General features: G+C 38.5%; 1 protein-coding gene and 1 long non-coding RNA gene across 4 annotated transcripts in view; both read left to right on the top strand.

The window, feature by feature from the left end:
* The window catches only part of CEP126 (centrosomal protein 126), a 56,799-nt gene extending 44,469 nt beyond the window's left edge, over positions 1–12,330 (top strand). For 2 of the 3 annotated variants that reach the window (XM_058663991.1, XM_058663992.1), the window contains 2 exons: positions 3,211–3,275; positions 12,095–12,330. In XM_058663991.1, coding sequence (XP_058519974.1) covers positions 3,211–3,275; positions 12,095–12,157 — 128 coding nt within the window. In that variant the 3' untranslated portion in view covers positions 12,158–12,330. Of the gene's footprint in view, positions 1–3,210; positions 3,276–9,582; positions 9,706–12,094 lie in introns of all 3 variants that reach the window. The other variant, XR_009245358.1, reaches the window with a different exon arrangement.
* A 1,051-nt stretch (positions 12,331–13,381) lies between these two features.
* On the top strand, positions 13,382–21,649 carry LOC131480098 (uncharacterized). Its single transcript, XR_009245251.1, has 3 exons — positions 13,382–13,979; positions 17,780–18,000; positions 21,517–21,649. It is a non-coding gene; the product is annotated as an uncharacterized LOC131480098 (long non-coding RNA).
* Positions 21,650–21,679: the final 30 nt, after the last annotated feature.

The raw sequence follows: 21,679 nt of genomic DNA, 5'->3' as shown, positions 1-21,679 counted from the left end.
TTAACACTCAAAACCAACATCTGAGGAGAGAATCAGTAAGTAGGAATATAAATCCAATCACATACCCAGAGTGAAGCACAGAAAGACAGAGATGGAAAATATGAAACAGATCTTAAAAGGCACTGTAAGGAGATCTGAAATGGAGCAGAGGCAAAATTTGAAGTGATCACTGATGAATTTCCAATGTTATAACACTGCTGCAGATGACAAGCAGCCTGATGATTAAAAAGTCTGCCAAGCTGAAGGAAAAATATGAAAAGAATATTGCTACATGCCCAGCTAAAAGAGAGGGAGTCATCAAAGATGAACACAGCAAGGAAAAGGAGGAGGAGGAGGAAGCTGAGGCAGAGAAAGATGATGATAACGATGGATAAATTGGTTCTAATGCTGGTTTTTTCACTTAACCCATATCTAAATGACTCATTCTAAAGGAAAAAAATGGAAATGTGAAGTTGTATAAGATGTTTTAAAAACTGTAAAGAAAAAAATACTTATGTTGGAATTACATAATTAGAGGTAAAATATGTAAAGACTCCTATATTGCTAGACAATTAGATAAAGATGCAGATTAATTGAGTCACAACTAAAGTTTTAGAAATATACAACTTCCAAACTGGTAGGAAAGTGACAGCCAAAAAATACCTAATCAACCCTTAATAAGACGAATAGTGAGAGAAAAACATAGAAGATAGGTCAATTAGAAATACTGTAAGATGTTGCATATACAAATGTATATGCAATAAAGATAGGTAGATTAAATGTGAACAGTTTAAAGACAGAGATTGTCAAATGAAGCTTTATATTTCATATTTATATTCCCTAAATATATTTCATATATTTATATTGTTTATTAGTAATATATTTAAAATATAACTATATAGAAAATCTGAATGCAAAAAGAGAAAAGATGGGAAATATGTGCTAAATTCTTACCAAAGGAAAGCTAACTTGGCTATAGTATTGCCAGAAAAAGTTGACTTCAAAGTTGAAATCATTAGTAGACATTAAAAGGATCATTTCATAATCATCAGAGTTTAATGCAGGACAAATGCATGAAAGATTTTAAGAGATCCAAGATGGCAGAATATGGCAGAATTAGGGATAGCCACTAACTTCATTTGCCTTAAGGTATGAAAACAGCAAAGGAAAGCCCAAGTTCCTAGGAGTTTGATTGACAGAAATTCTCCGGCAGGAAACGAAAAAGCGATGGAGAGACTCCTTAAGACAGGAGAAAGGACAAAGATACTGCTATAGCCAGCTGCCCCCTTTGACCCACCATCTTACCAAGTCAAGGTCAGAAAAATCCACCACACTCTGCCATTTGCAGTTTTAGCAGAGAGAATTGTGCAGTCATCACCCACTACTGCTTAGACCTGGACAACTGACTAGGATCTCAGCTTCTGCCAGAGTTGGAGAAAGGAAGCTACATGGCCACTCTTGCCTCCCTCGACCCCACAGGCCACAAAGTCCTGGACTCTGCACCCAAATGTCCTGCAGCACATCTCTGCTGCATTCCTACCAGAATCGATCAGAATCAGTCAGAACCAGAGTCAGGGAAGCTTGCAGAAACAAACAGCATGATTCCCTGCATCCTGCTATGTAGGAGTTCAGGGGCATTAGTCCCAGGATATGCTTATGTGCTCTGTGTGTGTGGAAGTGGTGGGGGGGAAGATTTCCAGGGAGATTTCCTAGCTTCTGTGGACTAGCACCAGCACTAGCAGCAGCCCATAAAAAAGTCCACCACCACCATAGCAGAGGAAGGAGGGCAGAACTAATCAGATAACTACCCCAGCCACAGGTTGACAGCAAATATCTGGGCAAATGGTGACTCTGGTATAGACTGTGTTCGCCAATGGAACTTGGAAGGATTTCCTCATCCTTGGAGCAACGGAATCAGCAGCATTTCAGAACTATCAAAACCACTTAAACAGAACCCTCAGACCCTGGAATGACACTGGGTAGCTGTTCCCCATCCCTGGGTACTGAGGCCGTCAGGAGGCTGGGTACGGTTTCTCCCCCTTAAAGCCCTCCTTCCCCAAGATACAGAAAGAAGAAAAAAATTTTTGAAACAATGGCCTCATCCACTTCCCCCAAATCTCAACCCTTCCCCTGTAATCAACTATGTAAACATTATCAAAAATAAATAATGTCCATCACCACCACCCTAGGAAATTTGCAATTACCCCCACTGTATTCAGCAAGTAAGATGAATAAATTGCAACTACGTAGATTATCATGGATAGGTCTAAAAATAATTTTGAGCAAAATGGAGTTAATGTGGGCTAAAACAAATTATGTTAAGTCCAAAAACATGTGAAATTAAACAGTGTTATTTCAGAGATACATATACACGTCCATGCCAAAACTACAACTGAAGTCAACTGCAGGTGCAAGAAGGGGCTGGGACCCGAGCCATGTGGGACAAGGAGCTCCAAGACACTTCTGAAGCAGTTCAGAGATGGTTCTCCAGTTGTGAAAGTTCTGAAGATATGTTCAAATTTCTTAACCCGCATGGTTACCCAGACACTAGCTGTGTTAAAGTGTTTTATTTACTCTTTAACTGTATACTAATCTCAAAATTAAAGTCATTTAATATATTAATGAAAGGCAGGAAATGATAATCACAAGTGATGTAGAACTAATGCTATAGGATTTAAGGTATAGAATTAGGCAGATAAAGAGAAAAACCTCAATAGCTATAAGGGTTTTAATTTTTTAAATTTCCATTAGGTGGAAATTTAAATGCTTCATATAAAAGATACTGCCTGTTTTTGTTTTTATTTTTTACCATTTTTTCTCTTATTCAGATGCTTGCTATTACATGGACAAAAGCCTAAAAAATTGAAAGATCAAGTATTAGCCAAATAACACAAATTTTTTGGTATCTCAGTAGCTAAATAAATGTCTTTTCCTGACAGCTCAAAGGAGGAAATTCATTTTTGGTTAAAAACTGAAAGAAAAATAATATTTGAATAAAGAGTATTATATAATTGTCAAAATAGTAGACATTCTGTTTATCACATAGCTTTTAGATACTTGGTTCTAATTAATTTCATTTTCAGACCTAATGTAAGTATGAAGATTATTTCTAAAATAAATGGAAAATTTCAAACTTTGAGCATTTGAAGCATCAGAATTCAGTACTTGCTTTCTAGTCATTCTCTTTCAACCTTTATAACAATTTTTTGTATTATGATATAATTATTTCAGATCTACAAGAAACCATGAGCAAACACTCATCCGTCAAAAATGCCTTTCAAATAGTACCATTTATGGTAAGTATTTCAAGAAGTTTTTCTTAGTTTCAGAAAACTCATGATTTTACATATTGATCAATAGAGATAATAACCTTGTGATGATATTAGTTGTCTTGGTTAGGTTTTAGAGCTATGTTTCTTCCCAACCAACTTTTTATCAAAAAAAATGCATTAGCATCAAGCACTATCTTCTAATTTCTTTTTTTTTCTGATAGAAAGTTTTATTCTCCAGATTAGGGAAATTTTCCTTTATTATTTCATTAAATACATTTGCAAACTCAGCTTCTCTTTCTGCACCTTCTGGGACTCCCATCACTCTTATATTTGGCCTTTTAATAGTGTCTTTTAATTCTTGAATACTTTTTTTGGCCTGATCCAGCTCTGTTTCCAGCTTTTTGTTTGCTTCCCCCTGATGACAGGAAATACCTTCCAATACTGAGATTCTTTCTTCTGCTCACTTCATTCTATTTTGGAGACTCTCCACTGTACTCTTAATTTGCTCTACTGTGTTCTTAATTTCTGATACACCAGCCTTGATTTGCTTTATTGCTTCCTTAAATTCTTTGAACTCTTGCATGAGCTTCTCATTTTTGATCAGAATCTTTAAAATGAGTCTTATGGATTCTGTGTGCCCCATTTTCTCAATGTCTTCCTCAGTTAACTCTGAGGTTGGCATAGGGTTTTGCTCCCTTGCAGGGGAGTCTTCAGTAATATTCATTGTGCTTTTGTCTCTTCTTTTGCTCTTGGTCATTGCACTTCTGGTTAGCAGAGTCTTGAATTCCTTAGGGCAGGTTTCTAAGCTTTGTCACCCATAGGTCTACAATGCGATTTTACTTATTGCGGTTGGTACACAACTTTTTCCTTGCAGCCACTTGTGCCACAACCTCCAGCAAGTTCCAGGTCTGAGTTCTTATGTCAGATTTCCACCGTGGTCTCCACAGCCGCAGCTCTTGGCTCACCACTCTCCACCTCCTGTGATACCGTGCTGAGGCTGCACTGTTGTCTCTGCAACCTTTCTCCCACTTCCGGTTGGAGCAGGTCCCAGGATTAGAGAGACACCAGGTGTCCTAGGTAATTAGGTTGTTGGTGGCGCTGATCTTGCCGGAACCTGTTGGACTTTAGGTCTGGGTGCCACACGGACCTCTTTTGACCGGTACGATGCCAAAGTCAGTATTATTTTCCTGCAGGACCAGTGCAATCACAGACCTCAGCAAGTTCTCGCGAGATCAGCACATGCGCAGTTCAGTATTGTCCCCTGCAGTCCCAAAGCTATTGCCGCAGTGCCGAAAATGGCGCCTGATGTACAACCACTACAGTTCTTGATCTGCTGCCCGTCAGATCCGAGGGCTACCCAGACCTGTCCTAGGTGGAATCTGTAGAATGCCACGTCGTTGCAGTTCACTGAGACAGAAATGAGCTCACTCCCAGCTCAGCGCATGCTCTGTCCCTTCCCTTGCCCTTTTCTCCTTTCACAAAATGGCGCCCAATTCAGCTCTAGGGAGCTGACTGGGCAGTGAAATCCATTCTGTTCTCGCACTGCCCGTCTGAGATCAGCTGCTCTGTCTCTGCTCCTGGTCAAATCAAACGGACTAGCAGAACGGACAGTTCTTTGTCTGGGTTCACCACCCAAGCTCCCAGTGAAAGTCCCTTCCTACCTGGTTGCTGGTGTAGTTCCGGATGCTTTTGGAGTTTAGATCGCCATGCTGGAGTATCAGTCTGTACAACACCACACCGTTGTGTCCGCTGCTTTCCTGTGTCTGTCAGTCTCCAGGTACCCCTCTGCTGTTGTTCTGTCCCTTCCTATTTCCTGAAATATGTCCTCTCTGCTTCATCCTGATTAAATGTTTTTCCGTCCGCATAAACGTGTCCTTACCCTATTCCGCCATCTTGATTCTTATCTTCTAATTTCTTTTAAAAAAGAAATGGTTGTATTGTAAAGATTTTTGTATCTGGAATATCTCGTCAGTCATGAAAGAAGAAACAGGTATTAGTGCACCAATCCTCAAATAATTCCATGTTTAGCCTACCTTGGAAATTACTCAGTTCTATATTAGAGATTAACTCTGCCCTTCCTTATAACCCATCCTTGTCTTGATGGTTTAAAAATACGTATTACTATTTTGAATCTGTGCTTTTTGCTTCAAAACTGGATTCTAGTAAAGATACACATATAAATGCTAAGTAGCTACTGCATCCAGGAAGTTTCACTCAAGGGAGAAAGACATATGCAATGATAGTATATACAAGTAACTGTGATACAAGCTGGACATCTGTGAGGCACAATCTTAAGAAACAACACAAGTGGAGCGGGCATTGTGTTGGGAAAGGGTTAAGCCACTGCTGGTGAGGCTCATGTCCCATATGAAATTGCCAGATTCCAGCCCTACTTCTGCGCTTCTGATCCAGCTTCCTGCTAAGTGCACCCTGAGAGGCAGCAGCTGACAGATGACTCCTGTATTTAGTTCCCTGCCATCCGCCTGGGAGATCTTGATGGATTTCTTGTCTCAAGGTTCCAGCCTGACCCAGGTTCAGCTGTAACAGGCATTTGGGGATTGACCACATAGATAGAAAATCCTCTCTCTCTCTCTCTCTCTCTCTCTCTCTCTCTCTCTCTCTCTCTCAGAAGAAAGGAAACAAAAGGGGAAGGAAAGAGAAAAATGAATGAGGGAGAAGGAAAGGAAAGGAGAAGAGAGAAGAGCAGAAGGAAAGGAGAGAGGGAGAAAGATAGGAGAGGAGGTACGGGGAGGGAAAGGAAAAGAGGACATCAGATCTGTTTGATTGGAAGGCATCCAGGTCTATAGTAAAGGTATCTGCAAGCTAAGATATTACCTGACTCTCACAGTTCTCAAGTTAGGGTCCCACAGAGAAATTTTTTGCTGCAGAATTAGATGCTTGCTCAGTTGTTTTTCATCATGTGCCCTAGTTTTGAAATCTTGATTGAAAAAGTGAGATTATGTAAGAATGCGCATTTTGCTTATAAATGCTGCTCACCCATGTTTTAGAGTCTGCTGTGCTCTGGTTATAAGAGTGATTAAGAAAGAGGCTAGACCTGTTCTGAGGAAGCTTATTATTTACCTCTGGACACAAGACTAAGTGACTGGGGATAATTCTTGCTACTGTGATTTTTAAATATAACTCTTGGCAACAGTCACTTGTATATTTCCATGCTATTTTTTTACATTTTAGTTCCACTTTTTTCTCTCAATTTTCATCTCTGGTGACTTTGAAATTTAAGTGGTATCTAAAATGATAATTTTTCTGTGCTTAAATGTTGATTGTGACAATTTTTGTCGACTGCACTTATATTACTATGACTTAGTTTGCTTTAGTTAGGTAATATATATTTATAGTGACTGACATCACTCTTCTGTACACTTCAGCTCAATTTGAAAACAGCTAACTTCAGACAGCCAAGCATGAGTATTAAATACCACTTGATAATCAGAAAAAATCACCCAATCAGAAAATTATTCCTTCATGCATATTGATTTACTGGCTCATTATATTGCTGGAGTACGTAATAACTAACAAATTACTGGTGTGGATTCAAGACCACTGATGGGCTTGAAGTCATTTATTTTTTTCTTTTTTTGTTGTTTTTCTTTAGTAACAGTTAAAATTAATTATTAGTGCCTTTCAGTCTCTATCTCCAAACATTATTCTAGGCGTTTTAAAATCACTAATTATCATAGATCAGAACCTTGAACTATGGAATAAATTACAGTGCCTGTTTGAACAACTGAATCAAAATTTTTTTGTTTGCCAACCTTGCATGGAAATTTAGACATTTCATATTTATCTGTCCTTTTCCATGCTATTTTTATGTTATATTCTTCACTGGGATTTCACAAGTGTTTGTCATGCTTGCTTTGCATGAATGGATGGATGAATGGGTAGAATACATGGATAGTATACTTGCACATATGTATGAACCATTTGAAAACAAAATGTGGACATAATGAAATATCCCCCTTAAATACTTCAGTACACAAGCTGTCCTAACAACACTTTTATGTAACTACAATGGTGTTATCATACTCGAGAAACTTAATTTTGATACATTTTTTTCTGATCACATTCCATATTCAGAGTTCCCAGTTCTCTAGGGGGAAAAAAATGTCCTCTGATCTGCAATCAGCTCAGTTATATAAACCACCCCAACACATTGCATATTTTCTTCTTTTGCCTGTTTCTCTCACCTTATTTTCCATTAGGGTTCTTTATCTCTACAATATTTAATTGTATTGATTTGCATCTTTCAGTGAAGAAAACTGACGTATTCAGTCTTACTAAGGTATTCAGCATGAATTTTTAAAATTGATCATTTGGAAGCAGTTATCTGGAGAGGATAGCAATGATTCTCTAATAGGATTTCAGCCAACTAACACGGGGGCCAGAGAAGTATTTGGGAACAGGTGAGGATTGTCAGCACTTCTGGTAGAGGTCAGTTAGTCGTTCCTTAGAGTAAGTGGGGTTCTGAAATTTTAGAAACAGAAAAAAAAATCCACAACTGACCCTTTCCTATACCATTTCTTAAGATGCTCATAATCATTTTTTAAGATTTGTTTTGTTTGAAAAGCAAGTTTACAGAAAGAAGAGACACAGAGAGAGAGCTCTTCCATATTCTGGTTTACTGCCCAAATGGATACAGATCTGGGCAAACCCAAAGCCAGAAGCTCCTTTCAGGTCTCCTGTATAGGTAAAGGGCCCATGAACTTGAGCCATCCTCCACTGCTTTCCCAGAGCACAAAGGGAGCAAAATTGAAATTGAAGCAGCCTGGACATAAACCAGTGTCCATATGGAATGCTGGGATTGCAAGCAGAGGCTTAGCCAACAATGCCATAGCGCCGGCCTTGTCATAATCATTTTTAGTAATAGCATCTACCCCACCATGTATCTGAGGATTGTATAATCAACCATTCAAAGTACATAAAACAGTATTTAAATAGCACATTAGGTTATAGTATTATCATTGTTGTTATTTGGCTCATCTTAAATTATTTTTTTGTTTGAAAGACAAAGGTACAGAAAAAGGGAGAGAGACCTTCTATCTGATAGTGTGTTTCTAAAATGGTAGCAGAGGCTAAGCTGGGCCAGGCTGAGGCTGGGAGCGTGGGATTCCATCTGTGTCTCCCAGATGGAGCATCTTCTGCTTTCCCAGGCACATCAACAGGGAGTTGGATTAGAAGTAGAACAGGACTGAAACCAGCACTTGTATGGGATGCCAGTATTGGTGGCAGTGACTTAACCCACTGTATCATAGCAACAGACCCATTCTGCTCATCTTATTTGCTTAAATTGTGTCCAAAAAAATTGTAATAACTATGTTGAGAGTAGATAAGCGAAATATGCATGTGAAGCATAGCTTTCTGTTCTAAAAATTAGGAATTATTTCAACAACCTTTTTAGTGGTTCATTCCTGTACACTTACTCTCACTGCACTAAGGTAGGCGTCTTCCATTCTAGTCAAATACACTTAATAAGAACATGATCCCCCCCCCCAAAAAAATAGAATGCAGTTGAAACACAAGAATGTATTTATTTACTTAAAAGCATAACAGAGAGGGAGACTCAGATGGGAAGATCTTCCATCAGCCTTCTTACTCATCAAATACCTGAAATAGCCTGGGCTAGGCCAGACTGAAGCCAAGAGGCTGAAGTGCCACTGGGGTGTCTACATGAGGATCAGGGACCTACAAACTTGGACCATGCTCTGCTTTCTTCCCAGGTGCATTAGCAGGGAGTTGGATCAGGTGAGGAAGAACTAGGAATTGAACCTGCACTCCAGCATGGGATGTGAGTGTCCTAACCGTAGCTTAGCCACCACACCAAAACACCTATCCTGACAAGTTTATTTTGGTGCAAAATTTATCCTAATCCATGTACAGTTTTTTTCATAATATGCATATTCTGTGAATATTTTGAAAATTTGCAATATTCTTTCTACCTCATAGTTTGCTTACATTCATGCTCAATGCACTTTAGTATTGGGTGTTTTTTTTTCTGTTCTTTCCAAATTCTAACCTATTCAATCACATCCTTCATGCATCCTTCATGCAGCCTTCCATAATAACCAGGGTAGTTGAAGATAATCTCACTGTCCTCTGTAGTTAATAGTGTTAATACTGTGCTATCTCAGGTACATATTTTTGTCTTCTTAATTGAAAATTTTATTTGAAGCTATATTCTTCTAACCTCAATTGCTTTTCACTTATGCATCTGCTTCATAGAAACTAGAGCATACTAAATACTTAGAAACTATTGGATGACTTTTTATGGTATTTTTTGCATAGTCTTTCAATAGATTATGATCTACCTTTTCAGACTACTGTAAAGATGTAGATTTATTAGAGCCTGAAACTTCTCAAATATTCTGGAGCAGGAGTTTATGCACTATGAAAATCCCACTGCTTCTGCAGTTCTTCCAGTGCCCTTTAATGAATGTTGGTATGTAATAAATTAGAATTATTTAGTGACACTGAACATTGTTGGTATATAATTAGAAAGAAGAAAAGAAACTTATATTTACCAGGCTCTTGACATTGAAAAGTGTGGTTTTACAGTGTCAGATGATTCCCCTACATTTTATTGTTTAATCTTCTGAGCCAGGAATACCAACTTTGCCAAGATCTCAAAACCAGGATTTACTTATTTCTCCTTTTCCCACAATGTCTTTTTTTGATCTGTATTTCAATGAATGATTTTATCATCTACCAAATTTCCCAGATAGAAGTGATTTGTCTAGCCACACTTCTCATTACTTCCTAGTCAATAAGTCTTCTTAATTATGCTTACTACTTGCATCACAAATCCCTCCACTCCTCTCCATTGCTACTGATAGTGTTTTTAGAATTTAGCATAGGGAGCCCTGCATGGTAGTCTTGTGGCTGAAGTCCTCGCCTTGCAACTGCTGGACCCCATATGGGCACCAGTTCATGTCCCAGCTGCTCCACTTCCCTTACAGCTCCCTGCTTGTGGCCTGGGAGGGCAATGAGGAATGGCCCAAAGCCTTGGACCCTGCACCCATGTGGACTCCTGACTTTGGATAGACTCAGCTCCAGCTGTTGGCAGCCACATGGGGAGTGAACCAGTGGATGGAGGCTCTTTCTGTCTCTCTGAAAATCTTCCTTTCCAATAAAAATAAATAAATCTTTTAAAAAATATATTTATCATAGGGTGGCATTGTGGCGTTTCAGATAAAACTGCTGCCTGTGACCCTGGCCACCCATATGATCACCAATTCAAGCTTTAGCTGTTCCACTTCCATTCCAGCTCCCTGCTCATGGCCTAGGAAAGCAGTGGAAGATGGTACGAGTATTTAGATCACTGAGACTATGTGGGAGACCTCAATGAAGTTATTGGCTGCTGGTTTAAACCTGGCTCAGACCTGGCTGGTTCAGCCATCTGGGGAATGACACAGCAGATGGAAAATCTCTCTCTCTCTCTCTCTCTCTCTCTTTTTCTCTCTCTCTTTTCTCTCTCTAACTCTTATTTTCAAAATAGATAAATAAATCTCTTTTTAGAGAATTCTTTTTAGAATTCTGTCTCATCTGGCCCATTTCATCAGTGAATTTGCTCACTCCAGTGAATTTTACACCACTGTCACCAGAGTAATCTCTTGGAAACACAGATATGAATGTATCACTGGCCTACTTAAAACCCAACTTAAGTGATTACCTGAAAGAGAAAACAAACTCACAGAATTGCATTCTAGACCTTTCCAGTCTTACCTCCACTTGTTTTCCCCAGACTCGTCATTTACATGCTGTTGGTTAGTGGCAGCTCCCCCTGGGACTCCTTACATGTATGTGGGGTCCGCGGAGCTCGCACTGCACTTCAGAATTTACTCTTGTATCTGATCTTCCTGTATATCAAGCCCTCTGCTGTGGCTTCAATGAAGAGAAATGTATCTTGCATTTTCATAGGCACAGCATAAGATATACAGTATTATAGACTTGCGGCACAGCAACCTGAGGACCCCTTTTATTGCCTTGGTGATGATTTCTTTTTTTTTTTTTTTTCAGGTAAAATAAAGTTATATTTAATATTCATTCTATCCTTGAATTAAAGATTATGACATCTTTTTTAAAAAGCTGTGAAAAATAAATTAATGTCTCATAATCCTATTAGTCATGATACAATAACAATAATGCATAAAGCAATAAGACATACAAATGTTAAAACAGTCTGAACTGGAAATTAATACACACCAAAAAAAAAAATACAGAAGATCAAATTAAAAAAAGGAGAAAATCATTCTTAGTAGTCCAAATTGCAAACATGGCCTTCGAATGCATACTCTCAAGACACTCTGATCTTTCCCACAAAGGTAGGGAAATAAAAATGAGCTTTTACAGGACACTTTGTTACAGAGTTACCTTATTCTTGGTGATGATTTCTAATGAAAAAACGAACATGAGTCAAGGAAACAGTATTTTCATTTTAAAGTATTTTATTTACGTTTTAAAGTAAGATAAATTCAGTGAATTTTTAACAGTTACCCTCCCAATCAACTTACTTTTTTTAGCCCAAATATATTGTCAAACTACCCCTATGCTGGTGCTTCCTGTAGAAAATAAAATCATTTAATTTTAGCCATTTATACAGGAGATCATAATAAAAGCCACTTTTAAGTGTATTTTCCAATAGCGAAGAGTGAAGACTGTGGATTATTATATTTAATATGGTACCCAGTTTTGTTGAAATTTGTGTATATGTAGCATTTGAGAATTGGTAATTATCAGTTTAATCTTATTGAAGTTTATTGTCTGTAAGGAGATTTGTCTGTTAAAATCCATAAATACCATGGTAAAAGAATATTCTGAAATTGTTGCAGACCAGCCAGCCAAGAGCCAGTCCATCTCCTGATGTTGGATCCAGATTACAAAGAAAATTCTGATGCAGTATAATAGTAACTATTTAATGGAATCTTTATTTTTGAAAATATTCTGTAAATGTGTTATATGTCTCTGCATTTATTAATGATTAAAAATACTATAACCATAAAATCAAATTAGATCATAACATGGGTAATGGAAATAAATTGACTAATTCACATTTATGCATTACATTTACATTATAGTTGTTATGTATTTTATTGATAATACTTTTTAATGAACAGAAATATTTAATTGTTTTCAACAGGCATGCTACTGGATATAAATTAATTCTATTTAAAAAGGATATTTTGTTATTCAAATTATGTGTTAGCTGCAGTTGCAAAGCTTTGTTTTCTGAAATTCATAAATTTTATTGATTTTTTACAGTAATATAAGAAGTTTATGATTAAATCCATCTAAATGGTAAAGCTATTTATTCAGGATGTTGGCAGGATCTCTGTACTGGAAAGATGTTACCAAGGGTTATTGTTATCAGCTCTGCTTGTTCAAAAAGTAATGTTATCACTTTATCCAAGGTGATTAGTTTCACTTCAGCCTCGCAGGGACTAATGGCAAAAATAAAAAATGAACTGCAATCCCAACTGGATTACTTGAATTGCCTGATAATGATTTCTTTTTCTGTTAGAAATGTCTACTTAGGAACCAAGATTTATATGAGAAGTTCATTTTTTAAATGTTATAAGCAAAGGCAAAAGTTTTATGATCTTAATTTTTTTTTACACAATTGTGAATCTCATACATTCTCTTATTTTCCTTCTAATATTTCTGCTTAAGGCCTTCATCTGAACTATTTCCAGCTGAATATTTGCTTCTAATGAAATGTTGTAGGGGTGGGGAACCTTTTATCTGCCAAGGGCCCTTTGGATATTTATAACATCATTTGAAGGCCATACAAAATCATTGACTTCAAAAATTAGCCTGCTATAGATTTATTGGGTTTCAAATTCCTGCTATTGTTGCCTTGGCAGAACCACATAAAATGATTTTTAAGGTCTCATATAATCTGCAGCTGAAAATGTTAATGAAATAGCCAATATAAAATCTACCATTATCAATCTAACCTTGAAAGTTTTCAGTTTTCCCTTCAACTATTGAAGAAATAGCTTTTATTTTTAAAAAATGTGTATTTCTTAACATATAAGATTCTTCCTAGCCTGAATCCCTTTCTGTTTACCTAGTGTCGTATTGACCAATTTCCTACCATACCAGTCAATTGCAGTATACCAGATTACTTGTACCTCCCCAAATGAAGATTGTACATGCACTATAGTCTTGGACTGGACTAGCCCTGTATCTCCCCGCCGCACAACTTTTATCTGACTCATTATTCATTCTTTCAAATACTATTCTGAGCAAACCTTCTCTAGTCCTACTAATCCTCTCTACTATTTGTTTTTAAGCAAATTAATGGCCTTTTTATACAGCACGGAACCTATTTTTATGCACATATGTTTCTTCTAGACCAAGAGCTCCTGGAAATAGACATTGCTATTCATTTCTATACTCTTAGAAATTAAAAATAGCCAGGATACCTAGATAAGGGAGAAAATATTCAGTCACTTAATGTGTCAAACCGCTTCATAAGCTAGGTACCATCCTATGTGTTAATACATGGAAGATAAATTACTTGCTATCATGGAGCTCATACCTTAGTGGGAATATTATTTTTAAATATATTAAAAGCATGCTTTCAGGTAGTGTGCTAAATGAAAGCTGGAGCATGGCAGAGAGGTGGAGAGTGCTGGGAACACTGTAGATGAAGAGGTGAAGTGACAGAGAAAGTCTCTGAGCAAGTTTCATTGGAGCAGTGATCTGAGGGAGGTAAGAGAGTTAACTTTCATGAGAATGGCAAGAGCAGCATTCTATTTAAAAGGATGTAGGAATGTAGAATGTAGGAAGGTTCTCAAAGGATTACTCTGGTACCCAGAGAATCTATCTGATGGGTAAGGGAGGATGTGACACATATTTAGGGAAGGGAACCCACCAAAGAGATTTTTCAATGACCTAAGTGAGAAGTTCTGGTATAGATCAGGTTAATAGTGGTGGTAATAATAAGTGGATAGTTTCACAAGACATTTGAAATCCTTCCTTTCTCATGGATTGAATGTGAAGCATATGTAAGAGGAAGAATCAACAAATTCCAAAAAGATATTTTGGCTTTAGTAACTATGTGAATGACAAAACCATTTTCTGAGGTGAAATATACAAGGAGAGGAGCAAATGGGTACTGAAAATCAATTCTTAAATTTTGACTTATTTTTTTAACTAGCTGCATATTGAGTTTGAATAGACAGAGACACAAGTTTGGAATTTGGTGAGGTGCTGGCTAAACATAATTTGTGGACTCTTGGTGTATGGATGGAATGAAATAATATATGACCCAAAAAAACTCTGAAGAGCTAAGCAAGAAATTGTAACTGAGTCAGTTAAATGAAGACTGAGAAATTCCCTGTGGATCTAGCTCCTTTAAGATAATTGGTGGATTTGAAAGAAAAAAGTTTCAGTGGGATACTGGGGCAAGAAAACCTGTTTGTAATGGATCCAAGAGAGAATAGAAAAACAGACTGGCAGACAATATTGTTGGTAACATTACAGTAATAATCTTAAACAAGATGTAAAGCAGAATAATAATCCCTCCAATTGTCTGAATCTTCCTCCCTGAAACTTGTAAATGTTCTGTCATACATAGCAGCAGGAATTTTGCAGATATAATCAAGGTAAGGATCTTGAGAAGGAGATGAGTCCATGTGAGTCCAGTGTAAATATAAGTGTCCCTGTAGGTGAAAGAAAAAGGCGGCAGAGGCATTCACAGTGTCAGAGACAGTTGAAGACACACGCTGCTGGCTTTGAGGGTAAAGAAAGGAGACCAATAAATGTGGCCTCTAGAAGAAAAAAAAAGGGGGAGGGGGAGGGGAGGGGACAAGGGAACAGATTCTCAGAACTTATAAAAGTAAGACAAGTCTACCAACACTTTGATTTTAACCCAGAGAAACCCGTTTCAGGTTTATGACCTTCAAAACTGTAAGATAATGAATTTGAGTAACTTTGACTATTAAATTTTTTATAACTTGTTACACCAGCTATAAGAAGTTAATATACTGTGCCTGGAATTTGACACAGGGGTTAGAATGCCGCATGGGATGCCCACATCACGTATCTGAGCGCCTGGTTTGAGTCCCAGTTCTGCTCCAGTTCCAGTACCTGTACCTTACTGATGTACGATCTGGAGGCAGCAGTGATGGCTCAACCGCTTCGTTCCTTGCCATCCACATGGGAGCCCATGATGGAGTTTGGGGCCCTTAGGTTCAGCTTTGCCAAGTCTGGACTGTCATAGACTAGTGGATGGAATGAATGGAATCAATCTCTCTCTCTCTGTGTCTCTCTCTCTCTCTTTCTTCCTCTCCCCCGCTCTCCCTCTCCCTCTCTGCCTTTCAAATATATATTTTCAAAAGCTAAAGCTCTAACAGTTGTAGGTTATGCACATTTTTGGACCATAATTCTGTCCAGCATAATTTATCCTCCTCTTTCCACAAATGCACTTGTCTACCCACATGCAAAATGCATTCTTCACTCACTTCCTCAGAAGGTCCCTGAAGACTTTGTCCTGTCATATCATCAGCCCAAAGTCAAAAATCTCATCTAAATCCAAACAAATCAAAAGTCCTAAACCTGAAGCTGAATGACAGATGGTTGAGCATTTTGCCAGAAGCAGCAAAAGGAAATCAAATTGTACCTGGAAATATCCTGGGCTAAAAATTAAATATTGCCAACTTCATCATTTCTAAAGCTATACTCTCCACATAACTACATGACACAATTCTACTGTCTTTTTTTTTAACCTTTGTAGCAAGAATCCCCCTAAGTTTCCATTAACACATCACTCATTATCTTTTGAGTAACTGACACTGACTTTAACATCCATATTTGTGACCAAGAATCTGCTCATGATGACTTAAACATTCTCCAAAATTAAACATCTTTTCTTTACCAGACTGTTTTTAACTCCTGTATGTCCACACTGCAGAGTAATTAACATTCATGTTTGTTAAAGATTTATTAATTTTTATTTAAAAGGCAGATTTGGAAAAGGAGAGACAGAGAACTCTTCCATCCTGATCTACTCCTCAAATGGCTGTGATGGCCAGAGGTGAAACCAAGATCCCGGAGCTTCTGCTGAGTCGGCCACATGGTTTCAGCAGCCCAAGAACTTGAGCCATCCCTCGTTGCCTTCATAAGCAGGGAGCTGAATTCAGAAATGAAGCAGTGGGGACAGCAACCAGTGCCGATATGGATACCGATGCTGCAGGTGGAGGATTAGTGCGCTGCACCACCACACAAGCTCCCCAACATTCGTATTGCTGCTGAGTCTGATCAGTGCAGGTTTCTCTTAGCATCTCCTCAATTCTTCCAGCCTCTGCCCACTGTCATGTTTTGAAGCTTCTTACATATTCTTAGGTATGTATTACAACAACACCCATTTCCAGTACAAAACTTGTGGTAGTTTCCTATTGCTGCTATAACAAAAAACCACAGCCAAGTTGCTTTTATAAGAACACACAAGTGCAATCTTACAATTCTAGAAATTTGACATTAGCCTCTCTAGACAAAAATATAAGTATAAGAAGCTATGCTCCTTTCTGGAAGCTCCAGGAGAGAATCTGCATTAGCCTGCTCTAACTTCTAGAAGTTACGTATGTTCTGTGGGTCAAAGCTCTATTCCTTGTCTTCAGAGCCAGCAATGATGGGCCAAACTTTCACACAGATTTCACACAGCTTTAACCTCCTTTTTTATGTTTTTTTTTTTTCATTATGATTGCATGGTTGACTGGGGTGGGAAGGATCGAGGGTTAGGGAAAAGTGGGTTAAATTATGGTTTCCAAATTTGTTATTTCTTCTTGTTTCTAGGGGAAGGGGAAAAAAAGGGGAAGGCACACCCAGCCTCCCAAATGTCCAGTACCTAGGGATGATGAAGCGCCACCCAGTATCAACCCAGGGTCCTGATCTGTGCATGTTCTAAGGGTTCTGCCCAAGTGGTTTGGATAGTTGTGAAATGTCAGTTTTCACCGAGCCAAGGTTGAGGCAGTCCTCCTAATGTCCATTGGCTGACACAGTCAGCCTCACGTCTCCTTCACCCAGATTTCTGCTCTCATCGTTTGTCTGGAGTGGTTGTCCAATTGGTTCTGTTCTCCTTCTTCTGCTACCTTTAACCTCCCTTTCTGCCTGTCTTCCATTTTTGAGGACCTGTATCATTACCTTGGGTACCCATGAATAATTCTGTGTTATCTGAAAGTTGATTGACTAGCAAACTTAATTTTATTGGCAAAGTTAATTCTCCTTTGTCATGTAACCTAACACAGTCCCCAAATGCACAGGTTCTGGGATTAGAAAGCGGAGTTCTTAGGGATATGGGAATGAAGGGAGACCAGAAAGGACGTTATTTTGTCTACTGCATGTATGTAGAGTCCAAGGAAGACTTGAGTGACACAGACTGCTAGTTGTCTAGTATTTAGTCTCCAGGTTTTTTCCTTAGTAATTTATAGGCATGTAGCCTATAGATGAAACAGTAATGTGGTTTTTTTTTTTTTCAAACTGAAAGCAGTGTTTCCCAGTTTCTCTTGCAGCTAAAAATGGTCATGTTTGAAACTGTTTCCCTAAGAAAAAGAGAAAACTGTCCTTTTCCCCTTCAACGTCTTCCTTCTTCATGATGGCTGGAATGCAGACTTAGTGTGTATCATGGCACCATGCAGACATGCCTCCTATCTAAAGCTGATGGAGAAGCAAAATAAATGAAAACCACGCCCATGGTGACATCACAGTCACAATACCAGCTAGGAGCCTTTAGGTGAACAAAGATATCAAATTTTACCTAAGTGAAGATGCTGTTTGCTTGTTTTTCGATACTGTTCGTTTTAACCTCTGTTGAAACAATTGAATTTCAGCCTAAGCTAACATATTTTAAGGTGCTTCAAATGTGGCTACTGATGATAAAATACACTTTATCAAGAAGGTATGAAAAGTTTTATTAATTATGTAATTGAGAGCTCCAGAACTACACGTCAGGCAGGCCTCCCAAGCACATCAGAAATGGCATGAAGAAAAGTAAGGAAAGGAGATAGCTTTGGGTTTTATTGCAGTTAAGGGTATAGGGCTCAGCTAATGGTTGCTATCTACAAACTAGGACTTGAATTTCCTGGTTTAAATATCCTGATGAAACCAAAAGAAAAACATTGGGCCTTTCTCATCAACAGACTCAGCTAGGGGGTAGAGGGAATAAGAGAGGAATGAGCCTTAAACATAATCATCAATTAAACATCAAGAATTGTATTGACACTTTATTATATTTTTTTATTTATTTATTTTTATTGGAAAGGCAGATTTTACAGAAAGAAGAAGAGATGGGAGAAGATCTTCCATGCACTGCTTCACTCTCCAGATGGCCACAACAGGCAGAGCTGAGCCAGTCCGAAGCCAGGAACCAGGAGCCTCTTCCAGGTATCCCGCATAGGTACAGGATCCCAATTACTTGGACCATCCTTTGCTCCTGTCTCAGGTCACAAGCAGGGAGCTGGATTGGAAGTGGAGCAGCTGGGACAAGAACCAGCATCCATATGGGATGCTGTCATTCGAAGGTGTATGATTAGCCTGTTGAGCCACAGGACCAGCCTCTTACACATAGTTTTTTATGTAGTTGACTACATAGTTTTTTATGTAGTTACTTATTTGGCTACATAAATTTTATATACTTAATTCAAAAAAAGATAACATTTATGGGAGCAAATATTTCGGTTGGTAATGGGAATTAGGCTCTTGTGTAATGGAAGAAGTTGATCTTATGTAAGAGCACTAGTGGGGGCAAAAGATAAAAAAATACAGAATCAAGTAGCTATGAAAATATGGCAGTAGAAATAGGAGGAATGCCGCTTCTAGATTTTGTTTTCTATTAGTAAGGAGTCAAATCCTCAACTGAGTAAAGAGCAAGAAGGGAGACTGCTGATGTGAAATAGTTCGCACGGAGCTGAAAAATGAACAAAGAGTAATTCTAAAGTTTGTGGAAATTTCACAGTATCTTTCAATTCCATTTTTTCGTGAACTTTTTGAAGCTACCTTTATAAAGAAATCTGAAGCATGTGGTCCTTAAGAGATGTTTTTCACCAATACTTGTCAGTTCTTACCGAAGAGTGATTGGGTTTGACCAAAGTTTAGTTTTTACCAATTGTCTCCACCTAAGTTTCCCAAAAGTCACCTTGAGGCAAAAAACTTATGTTCGAATATTGAAGGGAGAAGGGATACAAAATAGACAAGCAGGAAAAGCCAAAGAAAAATAGGTATATTGAGTCGAAAACAACAATTGCTTAGACACTAGATTCATATGTGTGTTGAAATCACTGAAAATGACAAGTATATCATGATAATAAGTATAGTATGATAAAATAGGCCAATGTTAAAATACTTGTAAACTACGGGGTTTCTAGGATGAAATCTTATAATGAACTAGAGGAGTTAGAAAGTAGAATGTTCTCGGCAGACCCGGTGCAATAGCCTAGTGGTTAAATCCTTGGCTTGCATGCGCTAGGGCTCCGTACAGGTACCAGTTGATATTCCGGCTGCTCCACTTCCCATTCAGTTCCCTGTTTGTATCCTTGGAAAGCAACAGAGGATGGCCCAAAGCCTTGAGACACTGCACCCACATAGCATACTCAGATGAAGCTCTCAGCTCCTAGCTTCAGATTGGCTTAGCTGTGGCCATTGCAGTCACTTGGTGAGTGAGCCAGACAATGGTAGATCTTCCTCTATGTCTTGCTTCTCTGTCAATATGCCTTTCAAATAAATATAAATAAAATTTTAAAAAGAAGAAGAAAAAGAATGTGCTCCAGGTGGCCTGGTGGCTCAACAAGCTAATCCTCCACCTGCAAGCACTAGCGTTGTGTCCCAACTGCTCTACTTCCCATCCAGCTCCCTGCTTGTGGCCGGGGAAAGCAGTGGAGGATGGCCCAAGGCCTTGGGTCCCTGCACCCATGTGGGAGCCCTGAAAGAAGCTTCTTTGTCCTGTCATTGATTCAGTTCAGCTCTAGCTGTTGTGGCCGTTTGGATGTAAGCTGATGGAAGGTCTTTTTCTGTGTCTGTCCTTCTCTCTGTGAATCTGCATGCTCAATAAAAATTTTCTAAAAAGTAGAATATTTTTAAGGGATTTATCTCAAAAGTGACAGAAATTTTAACAAGCAAAGAGGAACAATGGTATGAGATAGTACTTTGCAAATGTTAATGAACTCTCGTATCACCTAAGATCCTGGCAGGTGCATTTTCTCGTGTAGTATATCTGGGGTGGGACTCAGGTAATACCAATGCTTCAGGCCCACGTTTCACACTTTGAAAAGCAAGAATCTAGATTAAAACAAGAATTTGATGCATGTTAGTAACACATGTGAACTTTGAAAAATACTGATGCCAGGTTTGTACCTGGATCATACAACCCAGAGATTTGGGACAGTTACCTGAAGAATTTAACATTATTCTCAAAGCAGGTGTAAGTACTACCCTTCTGACCGCCTACCCACCTAAACCCAGTAGTTCACAGGGAAAGGGTCCAGGTCTAGCCTGCCTTGATAAGGAATGCCAGTGGAGCTGGCAGTCCAGAACCTTCTCCCATGGAAATACACCAACAAATGCTTTAAATATTCTTTCTCTGAATTTCTCTTAGCTATCCATTAACAATAAAATAGCAATACTACATAAGCAATTAACTATTACTTCTAATGAAGTTTATTGAAAGAGATCTATGAAATATTCCAATACTTGAAGAACTAATTTGTTCTGCTTCTCATTTTTAGTATATAAGTGTTCATACTATTCCTTCTTTGCTTTATTAAGTAACAAACTCTGTCAAGGGCTAGTAATTGCAGTGCAGCAAGTTAAGTGCCAGTTGGAGTTCCGGGTGCTCTGCCTTGGATCTGGCTGCCTGCTAGTGTCTAGGAAACAACACAAGATTGTCCAGATGCTTAGGCCCCTGTCACACACCTGGAGGACTGAAAGCAGCTCTAGGCTCCTGAGTCCGCCTGGCTCAGCCCCAGCTGTCACAGCCCTTTGCGGAGTAAGCCAGCTGTGGAATGCTTCTTCCCATTTCTCTCTGTCTCTCTGTGTATGTGTGTGCGTCATTCTGCTTTTCAAACCAGTTAAAATTTCTTGCTATATTTAAAATATTGTACCATATGTGCCAATTTTTGGCTCAGAACAAATGTAAGTGTCTAAAACATCAAAGTACACATTGGTTTTAAAAGGCATTAAGAACTTACATATATATGTGTATTAAATGGATTATACAAAGTATATGGATTATACAAAGTAATATTCTTACCCACAGGAATCTATACTTTAAACAGTCTGTTTCAAAAGCACATCCCAAGCCCAATGTAGTGACACTACAGAAGGAAAAGCTCTGGCTCAGTGCTCAGATGGTGAAAGAACCTGACCTGTTCTTGGGGCTTCTGAGGCGGCTGCACGAGTAAACGCTCTGGGGGTGGGGA

Source organism: Ochotona princeps, chromosome 4 (assembly GCF_030435755.1).
Source record: "Ochotona princeps isolate mOchPri1 chromosome 4, mOchPri1.hap1, whole genome shotgun sequence".
Lineage (NCBI taxonomy): Eukaryota > Metazoa > Chordata > Mammalia > Lagomorpha > Ochotonidae > Ochotona > Ochotona princeps.
The sequence above is the reverse complement of the archived record's forward strand: the minus strand, read 5'-3'. Positions and strand labels throughout refer to the sequence as shown.